This window comes from Triturus cristatus, chromosome 7 (assembly GCF_964204655.1).
Source record: "Triturus cristatus chromosome 7, aTriCri1.1, whole genome shotgun sequence".
NCBI lineage: Eukaryota > Metazoa > Chordata > Amphibia > Caudata > Salamandridae > Triturus > Triturus cristatus.
In genome coordinates, this window is record NC_140590.1 from 356211522 (window position 1) to 356232799 (window position 21278).

Sequence of the window (21278 nt, forward strand, 5' to 3'; positions counted from 1 at the left end):
AGGAAGAGCTTTGACTACAACTTTCTGCAACTGGTAGTGCTCCTGAATACCAAGCCTAGGGCCAGGGTGCTTGCCCCTGGAGGACACAGTGGAAAACTTGACAGGGATTCCTACTGTCTCCCCTTCTGTTCTCCATAGCGATAGGACCCCTCATGCACTGGTTGCCCATTAAGATGTGACCCTGGGGAAGCAAAGTAGGATCTGGGGTCTATGTGGTTTATTATTCATACACAGAGGACACACTGGTTTACGTGGTGTGACCGCATGAGATGGTCCTGGCTCCCCACACTTATGCAGTGACTGAACAGATTTGTGGAACACACAGGGCTTTACGTAAACAAAATAAAAAGGCTACTGTAACTCTTGATGGGCCTCTTGGGGAAGGCCAATTAGGGACTCTCAGACTTAGGACTGCGATGGGAGCAGGATATATTGCGGTACTTGAGCGTACGGGTGGCACACTCAGAGGCTACATACTACAAATGTAATTTAGCTAAAAGAGTGAGGGGGTTACAAGCTCCCATACAATTCTGGATTATTATACCACTATCTGTGATGGGAGGAGTGAAAATAGTCCAAATCCTGTGCTGCCAATAGGTGTTGCAGAACTTAACGCACCCACTTAAACAGCTGGTTTTAAAACAGATAGACATGCTGCTGGTGCAGTTGATCTGGGATAAGAAGTGGAGCGGAGTACAGTTGGCAATATTGAAATTGGACAGGGATAAGGTCTGACTACGACTGTCAAACTAAGAACTTTACTATATTGTATCAAACATCATCATGCGGCTAAGTGGTATGGAGATTGTCCCAGAAGGGAAACCAGTTTTCTGGGCAAGTGGACACAACAGACTGCCCATCCACCTAATGAGGGGAATGAGGCAACCCCAGTACACACAAGGACCAATAGGACAAGTAGCCGTGGCAAGGGCAACAGCATTTAAAAGACTGCTGAGATGCCCACCCTTTAGCAGGTCACTATCAATTGACTGGCTGCTACTGTATTGATGTATACGTATGCTAGAGAAGGGGGAAGCAAGTGGCTTATGTCATGACTGTACACTGCCCGGAAAGAGGACTGACCCCCAGTGCTAATAAACGCATGACAGTCATGGGACAATGACTTGCGGCAACCGTTAACAGACAAAGAATGGGCGATGACTTGTGCACAAGTACCGGAGACAGCCAGCAATGACTGTTTCAAACTTACACACTTCATTTACCTCCATTGCACATATTTGATGGCAGTAGGACTTCAGAAAATGCAGCTGGGCAGGATGACTGCCTGTCCACATTTTGGCGTGTAGGACGCCACATTCTTACATGACAGACATACAGATGGCTGGCATTGTACTGAATGGAGGTGGTGACATGAAGCTGAAGAGTAACCCAACACCACAACAGTGCCTCTTGGGCTTACTACCAACAGCCATGCATGGTAAAATGCAGCTCAGATTTGCTGCACTCAGCCTGATGCTGGCCAACTTCCAGACTGCAATACATTGGTAGACAGTACATGTCCCTACGATTGACAAATGGAATCACAACTTCCTGGAATGGGCGCTGGTAGAAGAGGTGTGATGCTGGGCCAACATGTTGCACAAATTAGTGGGTTGACATGCAGATGGCTGCGAAACAGGTATGGGGCAGAAGCTACGGCAAACCCAGGCAGAGTTAAGCAATCCCAGAACCTCATCTGGGGTTGAGCGACCCAGACATGTCGAAGATTAGAAGCAACGATCAAAGCTTGGAACATTTGAGGAGGAGGGCGGAACCTGGAAGGCTGGGATTGTAGGACAGGTACATCATCTGTTACCATTTGATGTGCCAAGCTTTAAAATTAAATTGCAGGATGTTGCACATGGTGTGGCGAAGAGTAGAAGGGTTTTGTCTCTTGTAATGTTGTTGGAGGAATCAACAACAACGTTTTTGTTTTTTTAAACCTTTTTTTTCTACATTCAACAGAGTGGATCTGCGAATACATATGTTTTGTATTGCATAGATTCGTGCTCACCTGCAATCCTTATTCACGTGCAAAATTCTGTTTGTAGCAGAATTGGAAAATGTGACTTAAGTTACATAAAGCAGAAGAGAGTGGTAGATTGCAGTAGTAAAAAAGATAGATGGTGTTTTTTGTACTTGGGGTGGGGTTAGAAGTAGTGAAGGCAAATTGGGAATAAGATGTCAAAGTATAAATATTCATTTTTGTGTCCTCTGTGGACGTGATAGGCTAGGTCAAAGGAAGAGATACTTTTTCGGATAAAGTTATGTATAACTAGAGAAAGAGTCATGGATGCAGGACTGGCTGCTGGTGGACATCACAGCAGAAGGAAAAAGAGGATGAGATGTTGCTAGACAGTAAACGATCTCGCTTAGAAAGAAATTATAAAAATCATATTGTTACAGGTGCACTGGGTATTTTTGATGATAGCCATATACTATCTTCAGTGCAGCTAAATTTACTCCATTTCAACCACGCGGACAATGAGCATAAACACTATTCTGTCTGAATGGATGTCTACTAAGCGCTGTCAACATAAAGCACAGAAAAATCTAAAACTAGTCAAGTGATAGACCACAGGGAACAAGTTGGACACATATCTTCAAAAAAGCAAACATCACTGAAGTAATCCTGCCACATGCCTTATTCTTCACAAGAAGTTATTCAATTCTAGTCTGTTTTGGGTGGCACGAACAGTGCTGCAGGCCCACTAATGCATTTATTTTACAGGCCCTGGGTATACCCTATACCACTTTACAAGGGACTTACAAGTAAATTAAATATCTCAATTGTCTATACACCCATGGTTTAGGGGAGAAGCACGTGCATTATAGCACTTCTCAGCAGTGGTAAAGTGCTCAGAGTCCTAAAGCCAGAACAATGCATCAACAAACAGAGGAGGTAAGCAGGAAAACATTTTGAGGGAAGACTACACCAAGGCTGACAGGTCTCCCGTTTCATACGAGCGTGCGGTCTTTTTAACCCGTTCATGACAAGATTTCAATGCTTCCTTACTCTTTAGTTTATGTTTGAATTTGCTGAATATAATTTTGGGCAAACTGTTTGACCCTTCTATCTACCGCTCATTTCTAACTTTGTCTTTATGCTCACAAACCAGAACACTTTCGAAACTAACTCATACAAAATACCACACTGCTCCAAATAATATGCTTTGCTTGTTTAATGTGCATTTTGAATCTTCAATAACCAACAGTTTGAATTGAAAAAAATCAGTTTATTAAAAAGGAAGACATCCCATGAAAGGAAAGAGTGCTTAGAGGAATATGACTAGTTCCAGTGTCGATGCAGCAAATCGGTTAAAAAGAATTGCTCCGATGGAGGGGAAGTGTTGAGATGGTTAGTGATAGAGAAGCGGCTGTCCTTGTAGAAAGATCAGGGCCAAAATAGATTGTAAAAAATATGACAGAAATGTGAAGGAAGCAAGCAGAACGTTGTGAATGAACAAGACATTTCAGATGTTTAGAGAAGGAAGGAAGACAGAATAAAAGAGAAGTTGGTTAGCGAGTAATGATAAGTCAAGGGTGTATTTATTGGAATGAACTGCACGATAAAAGGAGTCCGAGAGGCAGGAACGAGATACGTTAGGCCAAATGTAGAATTTGTGTATTTGAAGCAAAGGGTAGGTAAGTCATCTTGCTTGCAGGGTAAGATTTTAGAAATAACAATCTGAAACTTAAAAAACAGCTTTTTAGTTATTGATTTTTCCGTCAATCGTCACATGGATGCCCTCATTCCATATCAGTTTATTACATGGAACACTAAACTGTGTGTCCAAGTTATATTTTTACCTTTGCTTTTGAGGCGAAGAAGGAGCGACAGAAGATCTTCTTGGCCAAATGACTGGTGATGTGCCGAGGGTTTAGGGACATGGAAACGAGCCTCTCTGGCGTGTGTTCATTCTCTAACCATGGGGCCCGATCCCAATTTGGAACAGTCTGTGTCCAGGTTGGGTCCCCTTTAGAACGGATGAGACTTAAAAGCTCTATCATCCACGTTGTTCCTTTTAAAGGAAAAAGAAATGCTAAATTATTCTCAATTCATATGTGCTAAAACATCACCCTGTCTGCAAATGAAATAAGAAATACATAAAATAATCTTAAACAAAGGTCTTGTGTGCCAAGCAGTCATGTTTTAAAACCAGTGTTGCAACAGTATGGACAAGAAAATAAGGATGGCAGAAAGGACGGTGTGTGTTAAAACAGAAGACTTCATTCCCATGTGATTTGGTAGGCAATTTGGTTTGCCAATTTTAGAAAGCATTGACTAAGCCAATAGGTCAGGCTTTTGCCACTAGCTTTTTGGCTATGTCAATGCTTATTTTGTCATGGCTTTTGCAAAACAGTATTGTTGGGGAAGCTGTCACAAAACAGATAAATGTAAAAATAATAATTTATTCTCCAAATACATATTTTCAGCATACACCATCACACTTAAGGGAATAGCATTGTGTCTGGGTGTGCCCCTTTTGAAAGGGCAGTATTCACAGTGAAGGTAGCCAGTAGATGAAGCCGGCTGACAAACTGCCCCACACTGTATGCTGTAGTGGGGTTGGAAGTAAAATGTGATTGACACAATAACAGACCAATCGAAGACGACGGCTTGTTAAAAGACCATGTAGGTCTGGAGAAAGAAGGTTCAGAATTATCAAAGTTCCTGTGCTGGTTTGCATGAAGTGCAGAGAGAACAATACCACCATGCCTACTTAAATATGGTGCTGTTGCTCTCTAATCTAGTGCTGGCACACCTTAGGCTGTCTTATGCCAATGCACACATCCCTTCACAATAGTGCAAGGGTATTTATGTGAAGTCAAGCTTAGGTTTTTTTCCCTTGTAGCACAAAAGTCTATGCTTTGACAAAGTTTAACACCTTACTACTTTGTATGTGTTGTGGAACGATGCTACACACAAAGTTGGAAAGGTTTGGAGAAAATAAATATTTTTCCCAACTTTACACCTGCCTCGAGGAGGCGTAATTGTTCATGCCAATCCAAAGTCAGTAGCTAAGGATTAGCATCAAAATCCATGGTTAATTGCATGGGAATGTCCATATAGCACCTATGGAATGCCTCCTTTACATAAAGTAGTGCATAGTGCTACTTTGTGTTATTTAAGAGCTACTGTCATACACACTTCAGTATATGTGCTGGAAAGTAAGCTTCAATACAAAACTTTGCACCAGGTTTGTAACCCTGTTGTGATCCAAATCAGTCTCAAAGAGATTAGCAAATCTATCTAAAAAAATTTAACACAGTAATTGGGCTGTCATACTAATACAATTGTATTGTTACCCAAAATAACCATTTTAGCAACCTTAGACTAACAACATATTGAGGGGAAAAACTATAACGTTCTAGACCTATGCCTTTCAATTTGCATGCAGAACTTTCATACCCGTTCATAGTACAATTTGCTATATTAGAATTTTGTATATGAAAAAATTACAAAAGCAATAAGCCGTTGAGCTATCAACTTAAAATATGAATCTGTGATCTGCATGTTAACAGGTTGTGCTTTGCAGTAGGAACATTTACCCACCCTCTATGCCACTATATCATGAGTCAAACTGACTAGACAAATCACAGATCTTTTCTGTGCACTAACTGCCGGAGTTATCCTGACTCGAATATCCCCACAAAAATCCCGCACACACAAAGATCTCTGCATGACGTACTTCTCTCACTTCAACCTGTGATCCCTAGCGCTCGGTGCGATAGCACCAGTCGCACCCCTCTAAAGCCAGCACTGGATTCAAGCAGAGATGTTATACCACTGTTACAGAAAGGATAAAGCACGTATTTCACTATATTTTATGTCACCACAATCTTGCATTGAAAGTTTGACAGCCTCATAACAAAATGCATATAACATTGCTTTATTGAACAAAAAGTAAATTCCTTGTTCGCAAACACATATTTGCCTTTGTTTTTGTTTCCAGCTGCACTGACTATGCATTGTTGTCCAAATGTTATTGGATACTTTATGACCAAGCTGCTATTTGTGAAGCAATTGTTCTTTTCCGACAGAACCATTGTAGTTTTCCTTATACTTACCCAGGTTCTGAGGGACACAGGATTACCCCATTGTTATACATCATTTTATTTCCCAGCCTTTTACCAGCACTAGGGAAATCAGTCTCATGCTCAGTTGGCAACAGCCCTGCCTTCAGCCTTGCACAGCAATATAGAAACACCCAGGGCCAGACTGGTGATGCTGGGCACCGGTCAATCCCCCGGTAAGCCTGATTGGGTGGAGGTCGGTTTTATCAAAATCGGCCCCCAGCAACAAAATCATAAGGCCGCCTGTTACACTGACAGTGACAGAGTCAGTTTCTCTGCACGGGGAAAAAGCACAACTACATTGGCGCTTGGAGGCCTGGATTCGAATCCCGGCTTCCCCACTGGATCACCAAACGGTGTGATTCTGGTCAATAACTGTATCTGTCAACATTTGAAGTGATTAGAAAAGAGGAGAACACAGTTATGAGTGGTATATATTAAATAAAAGACGGCAATGTCCCTTGCGATCGTCTTAGGAACCCTTACAGATTAATCTGTTCCCAAGAGGGCGTCTAAAAATGGATGATGCCAAAAACCATCAAACTAAGATACAATCTGGAACCGATTTTGTTAATGTTGAGGACCTTGGCAAACAGAATTGGATGCTTAACTTGCGATTCGAAGATCCATTTTGAAAAACTACAAAATATAATTCCTTGTGATTTGGTATAAAGCAATTAGAAGAAAGTGCGTCATACCTATTTCTCTGTAAATTTGGTGCTTGACAGCCTGATATCTGGGTGTAAAATATATATATTCTTTTTCTATGCTCCTTGTCGAAACGTTTGTGGGGGGAAATCAGTATTTCAAGTAATGCACTTTTAAGAAGAAGATTTACTGGCATGGCTGTTGTTTCTCAATAAACTGGTTTGATGATGTTGAGAGGGGTATGTTATGTAAGATCCTCTGTGTCTATTGTTTTTTATCTAGTGTGCTTGAAGTGCACCTTACGTGAGGAGCTCTCCACAAGTAGTTGTAAATGTACAGATTTGCAACAGGCTTTCTACTGGGAGGTACACACCCTTCTGAGGATGCTTAGTGTAGAATGATAAGAACTTTGAAACAGGAGGCCATAGTGCTTGCCCTAAATTCCACAGTTTGTCACTTGTAGAAATCACCTGCTTTCACACACAGTCGCCTACCACCAGTAAACACTGCAAGCCTCACTCACAAAGCCATTGATTGATTTAAAAGTGCAAAGAGTTTGCAGGCTGTGATATAGCACTCTTACACGGATTTAATATGGATTAATATTACCTGAATATGGTGAAGTAGTGTGCTTGGCTCACGATTTACTAAGAGCACCCCACCCTGTAAAAGTTGATTTATTGAACAGATTAGCACATTGGATTCAACTGCACAGGCGTACTGAATGTATAATCGCAATGTTTATTTAGCTTTATCAAGGAAAACCTATTTAAATTCATATTTTTGCTTCTAGGCATTATTTTTGTGTTAATAATTCAGAATCCTCGCCAACTTCTCTTTTGTGTCCTTTTATCTGTAAGTGAGGTAGGATATATTTCCGAAAATAATCAAGGTCCTATATGGCACTTTCTGTAAAGTATGCACTGAAAACTGAATGACTCTAAGCACTTTTATAAGTCGGAAGCTGGTAAGGAATAAAAGCAGCCACAGTGAAAGCCCTAAGGCCCGAGGGTGTGGAGGTTTCGGAATAAAACACAACTAACAGTTAACATCATGCTTGCTGTGCAAGGAAATAAAGATGTCCAGTCAGTGTTCATTCAGCACCAGCCGCTCTACTGAGACAGAAAGGTGTGCTAGTTTCAGGTGGGTACTGGGACAGGACTGCCCCAGCTTATTGCAGCCGCACCAGAGTACTTCACAGGTCTTTAAAATACCATTTACTTGTTAATGAGGCTTTGTTGTGTTTTCACCCCTTCTTAGAGCCCCTGCATATCCAACGAGTAAAGGGTTTTCTGGCGCAGAATCAGGTCACAATGTCTGGCTCTACAGAATGTCTCTTTTTATGTAGCCTTGGAGGAAAGTTGTATACGATCCTCATGGGTGGAACGGGGGGGGGGTGACATAGTCTTCGGCTGCACCTCATTTCCACCCTAGTGATGCCCTTAAACTAAAAATAAAATAGGAACACACATCAGTAACATTGGACCTGGTGCTCTTGGTGGGGGTCACTCCTTTACATTTTTTGCCTTCACTCTCCCTGTTTTCTGAAGCCATTTCTTTTGGCTCTTAGAGCTCTGTGCACTTTACCACTGCTAACCAGTGCTAAAGTGCTTTCAGGGCTGTTTTGACTGGGTATCCTGGTGCACCACAAGGTCATCATTTACTATGCTTTAAAAGTTAATACAATTAAACATGTAATGAAAAATGTGTTGAAAAATGCATTGTTTTGGCCTGTCTGTCTCACAAATTTTCTTAGGGGGAGAACCCCCCAAACTCCCCCAGCAGTGGTCAATCACTGCGCTTGCTCGCTATACACCATATGGAGGCTGGCCTCACTTATACTTTGTACTCTCTGATTCACTACTCTTGTGTCTATTTTTGGCACTCTCCGTAAGAATATCTATGGGTACATATGACTGGGTAACCTGGTGCTCTTTAAGGTCATCATCTACTATTTACAGTGCTTTGAAAGTTAATACAATTAAATATGTAAGGAAAAATGTGCTGTAAAATGCACCATTTTGATCTGTCTTTTTACACAATTTTCTTGGGGGCGAACCCCCCCAAACCCCTGTTGTACTAGTCCGGCTCACTCGCTACGCTCGATCGCTATGCGCAAAATGGGGGCTGGTCTGGCTAAACTTGCCTGGGCCGCTTTCAGTTCCCAGTCCGGCCCTGTGAACTCCATGGGTGTCAAACCATTTCTCTACTTTGCTGTGGGGCCTGAGCATCATTCTCTTTGACAACTTAAGTCTGGAATGACTAAACGTTGCTATTTTTCAGTACTGGCCCAACAAACTCTCTCATTTAGACATTTAGGGAAAATTTTTTAAAAAAAATGGACAAAATAGGGGGAGTTTAGGCTCATTAACAAGCATTGTCATAGCCCATAGGTCTCTGTTTTGGGACCTTAGCCAGAGCAGTTGGCTTTGCCACTGTTTTTAAGCTATGTAGCATATTGGAAAGTTATAATAAAAACGTGCTATAGAACTTTTTGTTACCTTCTATACAACTAAGAACACATTATGTACAACTGAATGACCCTATTAAACAAGAATTTGCAATGCAATAGATTTCACATTTTAGAAACGATGACATGTTGGTATTTTAAACGACAATGCCTTTTATTATTGCAGGTGTTTTTTAAACACACAAATAAATGGCATTGTCATTTACAAAGCCAATAGGTCAAAATCTCGCAATTGTGAGACCTATTGTATTGAAAATGCTTGGTAGAGGTAGGACAGGTTCGTGAAAAGACTAATGGCACCACCTGCCAACATGAAAGTGCTACTGCTGCAAATTCCAGATTCAGGCTGGTGCCGGGGCAGAGTCGCAAGATGAGGGATTTAGAGTTAGAAGTTTCTATACAGAAAGTGTGTCCCCGTAACACTTTGAGGTACATTTGTATATCTAGGGAGACATCATTTTGAGTGAAAAAATAAACTAGAAGTCAATCTTGTAAGATACGTGATAAAGTCCACCAGGCTATTCATCCGTAGGCGGTCTGCTAAATACTGAGAGGAGAAGTCTGAAACCTCTGTTTAGTCTTTGATACACCGTGAGCTTGTACACGCATGACAGTATGCATCAAGGGTGCACTACGGAGACGCAATAAACACGGGCAAGCGAAATGTGTTGGGGAGGAGTTAATAACTGCACATCTTTTTTTTTTAAATCACTAACTGTTCAACAGGAATGATTTTTGTAATACTTAATAGCAGAGTGAGGTTCACCATGGGTATGATCAATAAAGGTAGCAATAATGCAGTTCGCCCAATTCTCGCTCCCACTGGAAATCTTTATCTGATCCCGTAACAAAAGACTAATTCTTAAACAGGAGATAAAACAGCTGCAATGTCAAAGTATATAAATAAATACAAGCACAGTTAAGTGGATAATTAATCAAATGTTCAAAAGAACGACCCCATTCCTTCTTTTAAAACAGACATGCAGTGTTGAAACCCTACTGTAGATGAAACACTCCACCTCACAGAGGCATGCACGCCATTTGCTTTGCTTACAAAGCATGCTGTGACAAAAAGACACCCTTTATAATTAAATTACCAAAAGCGATCCTACCAAAAAACAAAACAAGTGACAGAGCTTACAAAGAAGAGAGGAGGAGATGGGAAGATCTAGGACAGCAAAGATATCTCAATCTGGTGTAGGCAGTACGCAATCACAACAGCTTCCAAGTGATTCTGCATCAGACATGCAAAATAGGCAGCATTAACCAGAAACGCTAAGAAAAAACAGTGGTCGAACGAAAGAAGTGGTGGGGGGGTTCGGGACATGGAGGAGGGAACACGTATGTGTAAATCACAGCCACTTAAACACAACTACAATAGAGAACATGAGGAGTCATTCCCCGTCCTTAACGAGAATGTCAGAGAGAACAGAAGGAAATTAGAAAAGCAGTATGCGATGCCGGGGAATGCCTTTTTGTTGATGTGCATAAACAAAGTGACGTGGACTCACAAAGGTGGTCCATGCCAAATCTCCGGCCAGCCATGCATAATTAATAGGAAAGGGCGCAGCCTCCCGACTAGGACCCATGTAACCTTCGGGTCGAGTCCGCGCTATATGAAACTACACAGAAAAAAAACACCTGACCTGCAGTAGCCAGATGCGAGGAGGGAACCGAAACAACGGGAAGGAGGAGGTTGGGAAATAGTGCCTGCATTACATCAGAAGTATCGGATGATCAATGGATGCCAGATTCCGAGAGCAGACTGCACTTATGCAATAGGGGACATTAGAAACTGTGTGGATAAAGTCTGAAATCAGTAATATATATATATAGAAGCATTGAGGCCAGAGATAGGGAATGACACATTGAGGTAAGAGGGTATCTCTACGGGGTAGAAATGAACATGTGAGAAACACAGACTGAGTTAGCATAGGAGGAGCACAATAGAACAGAAAGAATGATACCCACACGAAGGAGAAAGGGTAATAGAGAAAGAGAAACAGGAGAGAGAGAAAGAGCGAGAACATGTGTGTGTGTGTGTGTGTGTGTATGAGAGAGAGAAAGAATTGGGGAAACAGATAGTGTGTGTCACAATGAAAGTGACCACAGAAGAGATTAAAAGAAACAGAGGAGTGCCTCTGTGATGGTCAGAAAGAGAGAAGGCAGGAGATGGAGAGAAAAAAGAGCAGCAAAGAGGAAAGCAAAAGAGGAAATGGTGTGAGGAAGAGTTGAAAGATAAATAGAGGAGAGAAGGAAGAAGAGAAAATGTGACAGAGGAGGTGCCAAAAGGAGAGAAATTAATATAAAGGAAAGGGGAAAGGAGAGCAAAATACATGGAAACCAGGCAGAAAAAGCAAAGGAGTGAAGGGGGTAAATTAAAAACTGAATGAGCAACAAAATGTGAACAGATTTTAGTTAAATCCTCAGATATTGTAGTTTATTTAATGGAGGTTGCACAGAGACTCCTAATCATTAATGGTGAAAGGTGGAAAGATACCAATGAGGAGAATCAGGTCAGTTTTTAAGATAACACGCTTTTTGGATTATAGATAAAACTTTATATTTACATGCGATCATAAACCGAGATGCCTCTTGGTGCTTTATTGGTGAATTTATTTCTTTTCACCCTGATCCTGCAGTAAGAACGCAGACCACCGAATTAATTTACCAATTTATTTTGCAGTTTAGGATGTTGTGAGCCCTAGCTCCAAACAAAATCTGAGTTTAACACTCAGATCTGCTGGTTTTCTTAAACTGTTTAGTGTTCCCTTTGCTGTATGAAACCCTAACAAATTAAGCCAACAGAGTTTTTCCAAGAAGAAATTGGAAGGCCATGATCAAACTATTATTTCGCAGTACTTCAAAAGTGGAAATCGATTTTTCGTACCAGTGAGTGTTTCAGTTGCATAAAAGCACTTTGTTGGTCATTTCCCAGTCTGCAGGTTCAGCTACGAAAGCTGTCAACCTCGACAAACCTGAGCGACGCTCGTGACAGAGCGTTATCAATCCAATGCAAGTATTAAGAATAATATGTGTTCGTGGTTTGGAGAGAAACCATGCAGGAGCCATTTCATGCAGCAGTTTCTGTATGTGGAAAAAGATGTTTCCAGATGGCATACAAGGTAGCAGATGCAGCTCTGAGACATATCCCAGTAAGGTGCTATCTTGACTTATACAGACCAAGGAGATTGCATAATACTGCATGCGAAACTCTGCATTCCTGTGATAGGTTCTCCAACTCTGGGGCAAGTAATCCGAACTATCATACATTTTGACAAAATCAAATAAATTATATATTATTTTCTCACCTGTTATAAAAAATAACTTGTTTTTTTATTTCAAGAAGATAACCATGTTTCTAGACATTTGTAGGTGATGTCAAATCACTGTGCCATTTCACCAAAACTTAATAGTATTTATTTGAAAGGAGTGGCGAAAACTGGGCAACAGTTACTAATGTAACGTGGTAACGAATGTGGACGAAAAAACACCTGGACAGCTCCGGTAGAGCACTGTTATTTGAGAAGGAAAGGAATTCCTAACCAAAACATATTTTACTGGCACTCTGTCAATGTTGTAAGAAGGAAAAATATATTATACACAAAATGTTTCAAAATTCATTATTTGGACTCTGGACAGACGAGCTCTTGGAGATGCACTTGTGCGCCAGTGAGAGGTACAGAGACCCGAGAGGATAGTGGCAGCTTTCTCAGCAACCCCAGATAAACTTCGTTTTTATCTCTACTGATAAAGGATAATATCCAGAAACACATGTCTAGAAATTAACAGCACTAACCTGCACCAACTTTGGTGAAACACATCAACAAAAATTCAAGTAAGCATTTAAATTGAACTGCATTTACCAGGATGCTGAGGGGCGAACTGTGCTGGGAGGTGAAGCAGTGTGCTCCCATCCCCCTTCTGTTTAAAATGGCTCCCTTGAGCCACTGGGCTGACGAGCTCATGGAAGGCACCTGTGCGCCAGGGAGAGGTACAGAGACCTGAGAGGATTGTGGCAGCTTTCTCAGCAACGCCAAATGAATTTTGTTTTCATCTCTACTGATGAAGGATGCACAGAAACATATGTGTCTAGAGATTAACAGCACTAACCTGCATCAACTTTGGTTTAACACTTTACCAAAAATTCAAGTAAAGTGAGCTGTATGATTTGGCTCCAACTGACTCGGTTTCTCCGAATGGCGATCGGAACCGAGTCGGAACGACCGAGCGGTTTCCTACTATCGTAATCGGTCAGTCGGATGTGTTTCCGAGTCGGCCGGAAACGCGGGTTCTGAATCACATTTGGACAAACCGAATGCCGTTCGGAGCCTTTCCGGCTGTCATCGTAATTGGCCCCTAAGTAGTAAAGTGGGCCGTTGGCTATGAACCACAGAATGAGCTTTTGAATCCCAAAATATAGCAAAAGACTCTTTCAACTTCGGTCTAAACTACACAGGACTGCATCCCATCTCGAATGAGGTTTTAAAGTAAAGGTCTGGAAGGCAAGACAATTGTTAAAGGGGACTGCTCAGAAACTGCACAACAAAGTTTGCATCTCTATGCTAAGCACAGAATTCACTACATCCTGCTCGAGCTAAAAACGTTGATGATACAGAGGATATAGTCAGAGCACAAACTTCGATTTATTGGTCCTAAAACAAGGTTAGCGCCCAGAACAGCTGCACTGTTTTCAGACTGATGGGTGTAATTATGATCCAATGCTATTGGCGCAGGCAAAAACAGCAAAGACATGACAACACAGTAGAGCAATAACTAGGTCACCAAATGATAAAAAGCAAACAAAAGACACGATATAAAGTCCCACAAATTACGACATTCTGGGTCCTAATCTAATGCGGTTCACTCACTCAGACGGAAATCACATTTCTACACTTTATATCCCAAAGGAGCAACACACTTCGGAAATGCTGCCGTTGATATCTTCAGTATTTACATAGGTTTCTGTGTTTTGAAGATGCATCAACAGAATGAATGGCTGAACATAAGCAGAAGAGTTTTAACTAAACAAAGCAGGTCGCAAGGCCATTATTCACTGGCACAAGTTGATCTAAGGGTACATGAAAGGAGCAAAGAAAATTACTTCAGTCTTGTGGCGAGCTCCAAACTCTTAGAAGAGGTCATTTTAGAGACACCATCAGGAAACACAGCTCCCCCAACTGGAGACTGCATACATGAACCTCAAAAGCAATAACTCAAATCACCTAATATAGAGACGTTGGTCGCCTTCGTACATCACCACAATATTAACAATCTGAACTGTAATCAGAACTGTACTAGGCCTAAAATGACCCATCGTCAACCTGATCGCTGATCTCAAATGTTGCGACACTGGCAGATGCTTTTCATTGTGAAAGCTCCTGTCCCGTAGAGCTCTGAACTCATACAGTGGCCTTTCTCCATTAGTACAGGCGCTCTGTGCATCTGACTGCGAGGAGGGGACCTGCTAAATGATGCGCTACAAGAAGCATCCGTCAAGCAAGGGATGGGCAGTAGGGACTGCGAGGAAGGGCCAAAACAGAGGGCTGGGCAGTGAAGGAAGGGAAAGAGTAGCGGAATTCTGGTGCTCCACAAAGTGGACGACAGAACAAGCACTAGAGTCTGTAAACCAAGTCCACACTAAGCCCAGCCCAGGAAACGAAACCCAAGACACGCCCATCCGCAAAACTACTATGACAGGAGTCTAATTGTTCCGTCTACATTAGAATTGGTTTAGATTATTTTCATTATTTGTATTATGATGATTATGCCTGGTATTTTGGGACAGAGAGAGAAAAATTAACAAGCTTCAGTAATGTAGCATAATATACAGAGCGGCCAACTTTGGTTCCCGCGAAGTGGGTTCGAGTCTTGGCGTTGGCTCCACCCTAAAAAAAAAAACATACGTTGACAAGGGCAATGCTGCCAGGTGTGTTTATTTCTTCTGTCTACATTAGAATTAGTTTATTTTATTTTCATCATTTGTATTATGATGATGAATATTCCTAGTATTTTGGGACATGAAGGGAGCAAAATTAGCACGCTTCAGTAATGTGGCGTAACATACAGAGCTGCCGATTTGGGAACTGGGTTCCAGTCTCGGCGTCATGCCGATCGTAATAAACTTGAATTGCGCGTGCTGATGCAACAAAAGCCTGGAGGGCTACAAAAGCATTTAAATGTCCATGCTCACCTGGTTCCCGTGTTTTGCTGGCGAAAACATCACGTTTTTAAAACACAGTGAGAGAAATAAAATGAATGCTGCAACAAGCATAAATCAACAAGAATGAACAGTACATGTACTAGGGCCAGTCGGCATGGGAGGAAACCAAGCACACAAAGGTGGGACAAATACAACCAATGAAATATCCGCATTTCAGAATGGCACATAAAATAATTGTATAGAAACAGTCGGGCCATATTTCTAAGCCTCAAATTTAGCTGGTATGAATAGCACTGTGAAATAGTATTTAAGACATATCTGACTGCAAATTACATACCTCACAGCATTGTTTAAAGATAGTGTGAGTAATAACTGTGTACGACCTATAAAACAATGGTCATTACCCCCAGGTCCCTTATGTCCTCGTCCCATTCATTAACATATTGGAGATAACCATATCCCGACAGAAAAAAAAGAGCAGAGGCATGCTGGGACCCTAATACTGCCCCTCCCACCGGGAGTACATAATCAGTACTTACCCAGCATCCCGTCTGTTCTTTTTTTCTGTCTGTCGACAGAAGGGACGTGGTTTTGCTGGTGCTGCTCCTGCTGGGCTGGAGTGATCTTTCTTTTCTCCTCCCCCCGCCCTGCTGCCTGGCTCTGAGGGTGGGGGGTCTTCTGGTCCGCCTCCTGGCCTGCCGGGCTTGCTGGGTTGCGGGCCTGTTCGTGGCCGGATCTGCCCCCTATGGCTCTTCAGGTAGGGCTGTGGGTGCCCTGGCGTTCGCAGTTGGTGGAGTCTGCTGGTTACTGCTGCTCGATTCCTGGGTTCGCCTGCAAGAAGAAGCGCTCCTCTGAATTACTCCAATGTGTGACGGCCCCTTACGCTGCTGGGGTTCGTGTCCCGCCGCCTGCTCCTTCTTTTACGGTTTGCTGTTCATATTTCTGCGCCGTTGAGTTGGGTATCATTGTACATCTGTTATTCGGCGCCTTGCGACCCCGGGGTGATGAGTGCGCTTTGCATTTGCAGGTGTTCTGTTGGGTCATGCAATGTTTCAGTCGGTCTGTTTCTGCACTTGTCTGGTTCTGTACTTCTGTCTTGTTTTGCCTCCTGTTGCATTGTTGGGCTGCGGTGACTCCTGGGGATGCCGGGATTTGAACCCGGGACCTCATGCTTCCGCTGCATGCGCTCTGCCTCTGAGCTACCTCCCTGTCGGCGCCCTCCCGGCTTCCCTGTGGGCTGGCGCTGTGCTGTTGCTCTTCGCTCGGGCTGCCCTGCTCCGGTGTTGTTGGGGTGCGTGGCTCCTTGCGGCGCCTTCTGCCCAATTGCCTGCTGTGTGTCCGGGTCCTTCTCCTACTACCAGGGTTTGTGCCTGTGACACTGCCTGTTTTGGCGCTGGGTTTCCGGGTTGGGGCCTGGTGTTGGCTTTCTGTGCCTTCGTCTGGCTCCACTTGGGGTGCGTCCTGTTGGGTCCGCTCTGCTCCTAGCGGGGGGCTTGCTGTGGTCTCCGGGCTCCGGCGTCTGCTGCCGTGGTCCGTTGCGCCTTGGTTTGGGCTGGGCTTCTGTGGGTGTGAGTTCTGCTTCTGCCGCTCCTCTCGGGTGGCGTCCTGTCGGGGCTGCTCTCCTCCTCCGTCTTGGTTCGCTTGCTGCCGACTCTTTCCTTCGCCCTGCTCTGGGCTTGCTTTGCCCAGTTCGAGTGCGCCCTTGGTTGAGGCTGTGCCCCCCTGTGCCTGCGGTTGCTCAGTGCTCCGTCCCCCTCCTGGGGTTTGTGGTTTTGTTTGGGGTTGGTCGCGGTTTTTCCCCTGGTTGCTGGCGACCCTGGGTCGGGTGGCTTGCGTAGGGTGGCCCGCTGCTGCCTCTTCCTATTTCCCGGCTCTTCGGCATTTTCTTTTCGGGCCTTGTTGAGGGGGGTTCTCCTCTCCGTTGGGTTAGTTTGCTGCTTCTCTGGGCTGTTGGCATTCGCTCTTCTATTTGGGGGCCTGTATCGGGTTGGCGTGGGTTCCTGTCACCTCTGTGGTGGCTGGATCCTTTTGTTGCTGGCTCTGTCTGTGCTCGTTCCTGGGGTTCCCTATGTTGCTGGGGTCTCCCTGTCTGCTTGCTTGCACCTTCTCCTCTGCTGCTCCTGTGTCGGGTCGCCTTTCGCTTCATCGGCAGAGGCCTGTTGGGGTGCGCCTCTGGTCCCTGCTCCTTTGAGTGCCTCCGCGGCTCCCTGCCCCTGGTAGGTGGTGGGTCGCTGCTCCTGCTCCTTGGGCAGCTACGGGGGGTCCTATTGGCTCCCCTGGGTTCCTGTTGGGCCTGCCTGGGGTTTTCCCTGCTTTTCTTGCTGCCTCTCTGCAGGGTGTCATGGGTGCAGGTGTTGTGGCCTTGCCTTGGTTGTATTGGGTACGTCTGTCTGTCCGCCCCTTTTTTGGGTGGCCTTCCCTCCTCTATGGGCTGGCTGTTGTGTTGTAGCCTCTGCTCCTCTGTGGGTTCTGGGTGTTCGCTTTCGCTTCCTGGCTTCTGAGTGGTTGGTTGGGGTTTGGTGCGTGGGGGCTCCTGGTTCCCCCGTCCCTTGGGCTGCGCCTGGTTCCTCTTGTGGCTTTCTGGTGTCGTGCCTGGGGCTCTCTGCCTCCCCTGCCTGCGCCTTGGTGGCTCGTGCTGCCATGCGTGTGGCTGTTCTGTTCTCCTTTGCTACGGCCTGGGGCTTGGGTGTTTGTCCCGGGGCCTTCTGTGTGCTGGGGTTGCTTCTGGGGTCTGGCTGCTTCTGTTTTTGTTTGCTCCTGCCCTGGCTCTCCCTGTACTTGCCTTTGGCTTGTTTCCAGGTTTCCTGTCCGCCCCACCTGGGTCTCTGTCTGGTGTGGTTGGGCGTCTGCTCTTCCTTTCCTTGGCGTCCCTCCGGTTGTGTTTCCGGTGGTGGTTCGCCTTTTGGTCCCTGGAGTTCGTGCCGCTGCTGTTTGGGCCTGGCTGTCTTTCGCTACTGCCGTGTTCTTGGCGTGGCGCTTGTTTGCCCTCTTCTGTTCGGTTCCCCCGAAGTCACTGCCGGGTGCCGTTGATTTCTTGATCCGTCTGCACTCTGGTGCGTTTGGTGCCGGGGTGGTTCTGGTCTACTCTGGTTCCCGTGGTGGGTGCCTGGCTGCGTGTCTGCTGGGGATTTTCCGCTCCTGTGGGGTTTTGTGTGGCTGTTTGGTCGCCTTTTTGGGCTCTGCGTCCTTGCCTGGGCTTTCTTTTGTTTCCTGGCGGGGCGCTGTGTGGTTGTGGCCGCGTCCTGGTGGGTCCTTCGGGCCCTTCTCCTGCTGGTGGCTCTCTTCCCGGGCTTGTTTCGCCTGTGTTGGGGCCTGTGTGGGGCCTGTGACTCCAGGTTTGCCGGCTTCCTGCTGGTTCGGGGTGGCCTCGGGCTGTGCCTCCTTCCCTTTGTGGCTGTGATGTTGTTTTAGTCCGGCTCGGTGGTGTGTTTTGCTGGGCGGTCCTGGTCCTTTCCTGGTTCTGGTATCCTGGCTCGCTCCTTGCTTCCCCGGGCTTTGTTCCCAGTGTGTGTCTGTTTGGGTGCCTTCCCGCCCCTCTCTGGTTGGGGTGTGTTTCTGTGGTGCTCTTGCCCCTGTGGGGTCCTCCTTCCTGGCTGCAGGTTGTCTGGGGTTTTCCTGCTGCTTGGCCCTCTGCCTTCTCTGTGGCTTCCGCTTTGGCGGTTTCCTCTGTTTCGTTTTCCGGCCTTTTGTGAGGTCCGGCGGTGGTGTGCTGGGGGTCCTCTGTTTCTCCCTGCCCTTTGCTTGGCCTTGGCACTGCAGGGGCTACTTCCGGGGTTTGGTTGGGCCTGCGGGTCCTCCTGTGTCGTCGGGTTGCTTGGTCTTGGTCCTGGCTTCCTGGCTTCTTTTGGCATTTATTGCCCTGGTTTGTGCTGTTTTCTTGGCTCCTTTCCGGTGTGGCTGGGGTTGGGCCTTGGGGCTTTTGGTCTGGGTGCTGTGTGCCCTGGGGACTTTTCTTTTTCAGCTGCTCCTGGCCTTGCTGAGTTCTTAGCCTGCGTGTGGGTTGCTGAGCGGTCCTCTGCCGTGTGGGTGCCTGTTTTTGTCTGCCCTCTGTGGTTCAGTGGGTTCCTGCCTGGTTGTTTCCTGGTTTGGGGGCTGCTGGGTGATCCCGGTTGCTCTGGCCTTCTTTCCTGCCCGGTTCTCCCTCCCTTTTGGGGTTGGGGGTTTGCTGGGGGTTGTGGCCGGTGGCTCTGTCCCCGCCCTTGTTGGGCTTGTTTGTTGTTGGTTTCTGGTCTTGTTGGCCTCTCCTTGCTGGTCGGCTGTCGGCTGGTTCCTTCTGGGGGGAGTCTCTGGCCTGTGGTCTTTGGGCTGGCCTCTTATTCCCTGCTGTTACGGGTTTGGTGTCCTTCCTGTTTTGGCTGGTGGCCTCCTTCCCTGTGTTTTTTTTTTGGCCGCCTGGGGTTTTCGGTTTTTCTTTCCCCTCGCCTGTCTTTCTGTTCGGTTGGGGTCTTGCTCCTGTTTGGTCCCTGCTCTGGGCTCTCTGGGGTCGGGTCGTTCGTTTTGGTGGGGTGAGCCGGTTTCTAGCCTGTGCTTTCCTCCATCCTGGTTGGTCTCAGTGCTTGTGCCTGCACTCTGTTGGCCTTCTTTGGGGCTGTCGCGGTTTGCTCTGTGTCTTTGTGGCTGGCGTGTCCTGTGTGCCTTTCCGGTGGTTCTGGGCTGGGCGGCTTTGTCCGGTGGGTTGCTTGGCCGTGTCCTTTAGGTCTTGGTTCCGATTGCCCTGTCTCCGGTTTCTCTGGTTGGCGGCCTCCTTGTTGGGGCTCTGGCCTTCTGTTTTTTTGGGTTGTCTCCGGTCCTTGTTCTGGCCCTGCTGTCCTGTTCTGGGTTCCGGGCTGGTTGTTTCCTGCAGTTCCCCTTTTCCTCCTTCTCAGTGCTCCCTTGGGTTGCTGCTTTTGTTGTGGTTTCCTGGGTTGCTTGTGGGTGCGGAAGGCCGGTTTTCTGCTTTGGTATTCTCCAATATGTTAATGAATGGGACGAGGACATAAGGGACCTGGGGGTAATGTTCTATTACTTACCGGTGATCTTCATTACTCCTGGCCCTGTTGTCCTCATCCCATTCATGCGCCCCTCCCTCCCTCCCGGGCGGCCGGCCTTCCTGACTGGGCTTGGTTGTACAGATGGGATGCTGGGTAAGTACTTCTTATGTACTCCCGGTGGGAGGGGCAGTATTAGGGTCCCAGCATGCCTCTGCTCTTTTTTTCTGTCGGGAGATGGTTATCTCCAATATATTAATGAATGGGACGAGGACAACGGGACCAGGAGTAATGAAGATTACCGGTAAGTAATAGAACAATGTACTACATCAAAGGAAAGGGGACCTCCAAGGTTGTTTGTTCATGTGGATTGCAGCAGCACAGCTCAGGCTGCCAGAGGAAGGGAAGCTATCGGGTGGGTCTGCGATACAAGGAGTGGGCACTAGAGGGCTCCGTCTGCAGAAGGGAGCACGAGCAACAATGCACAGTGGAGGAGGAAAAAACACTATTGACTTTCAGGATGATGTGCCAAAGAGCCTTCATTAGCCCGCTGTAGTTTCCATACCAAGTATAGATTTCAATCACCTAAACTTTCAATTTGTAATTTTGAGGTTAAAGTTGTTATTGGTAATCCTCCATATGAAATGTACTTTCGTTTCCGTTTCCTACATTTTCGACCTCTCACAAAAAAGGGTGTTTTCATAGTGGTGGGACAAGCCAAGAAAGGGAAGTGAAGATTTCATTTTTCCCTTATGCACAGCAGATGACGAAGCAAGAGCTTTTACAGCATGAACGTCAATTGACCAACATCGCAGAGGTCGTGGAAGTGACATTACACACCTCACACACCTTACTCACACCCTTAACATACACCCCCACATTCACATACACACATACTGCCTCTAACAAACACATTGTCATCTGCAAGCATGCACACAACATACATTTTAAA

At 45.6% G+C, this 21278-nt stretch overlaps 1 protein-coding gene across 3 annotated transcripts in view; it reads right to left on the reverse strand.

Annotated features, from left to right (window-relative positions):
- LOC146809663 (sulfotransferase 2A1-like) overlaps positions 1–21278 on the reverse strand; it is a 552792-nt gene that overhangs the window by 263700 nt on the left and 267814 nt on the right. For all 3 annotated transcript variants that reach the window (XM_085616514.1, XM_085616513.1, XM_085616515.1), the window contains one exon: positions 3811–4022. In XM_085616514.1, coding sequence (XP_085472640.1) covers positions 3811–4022 — 212 coding nt within the window. The remainder of the gene's footprint in view (positions 1–3810; positions 4023–21278) is intronic.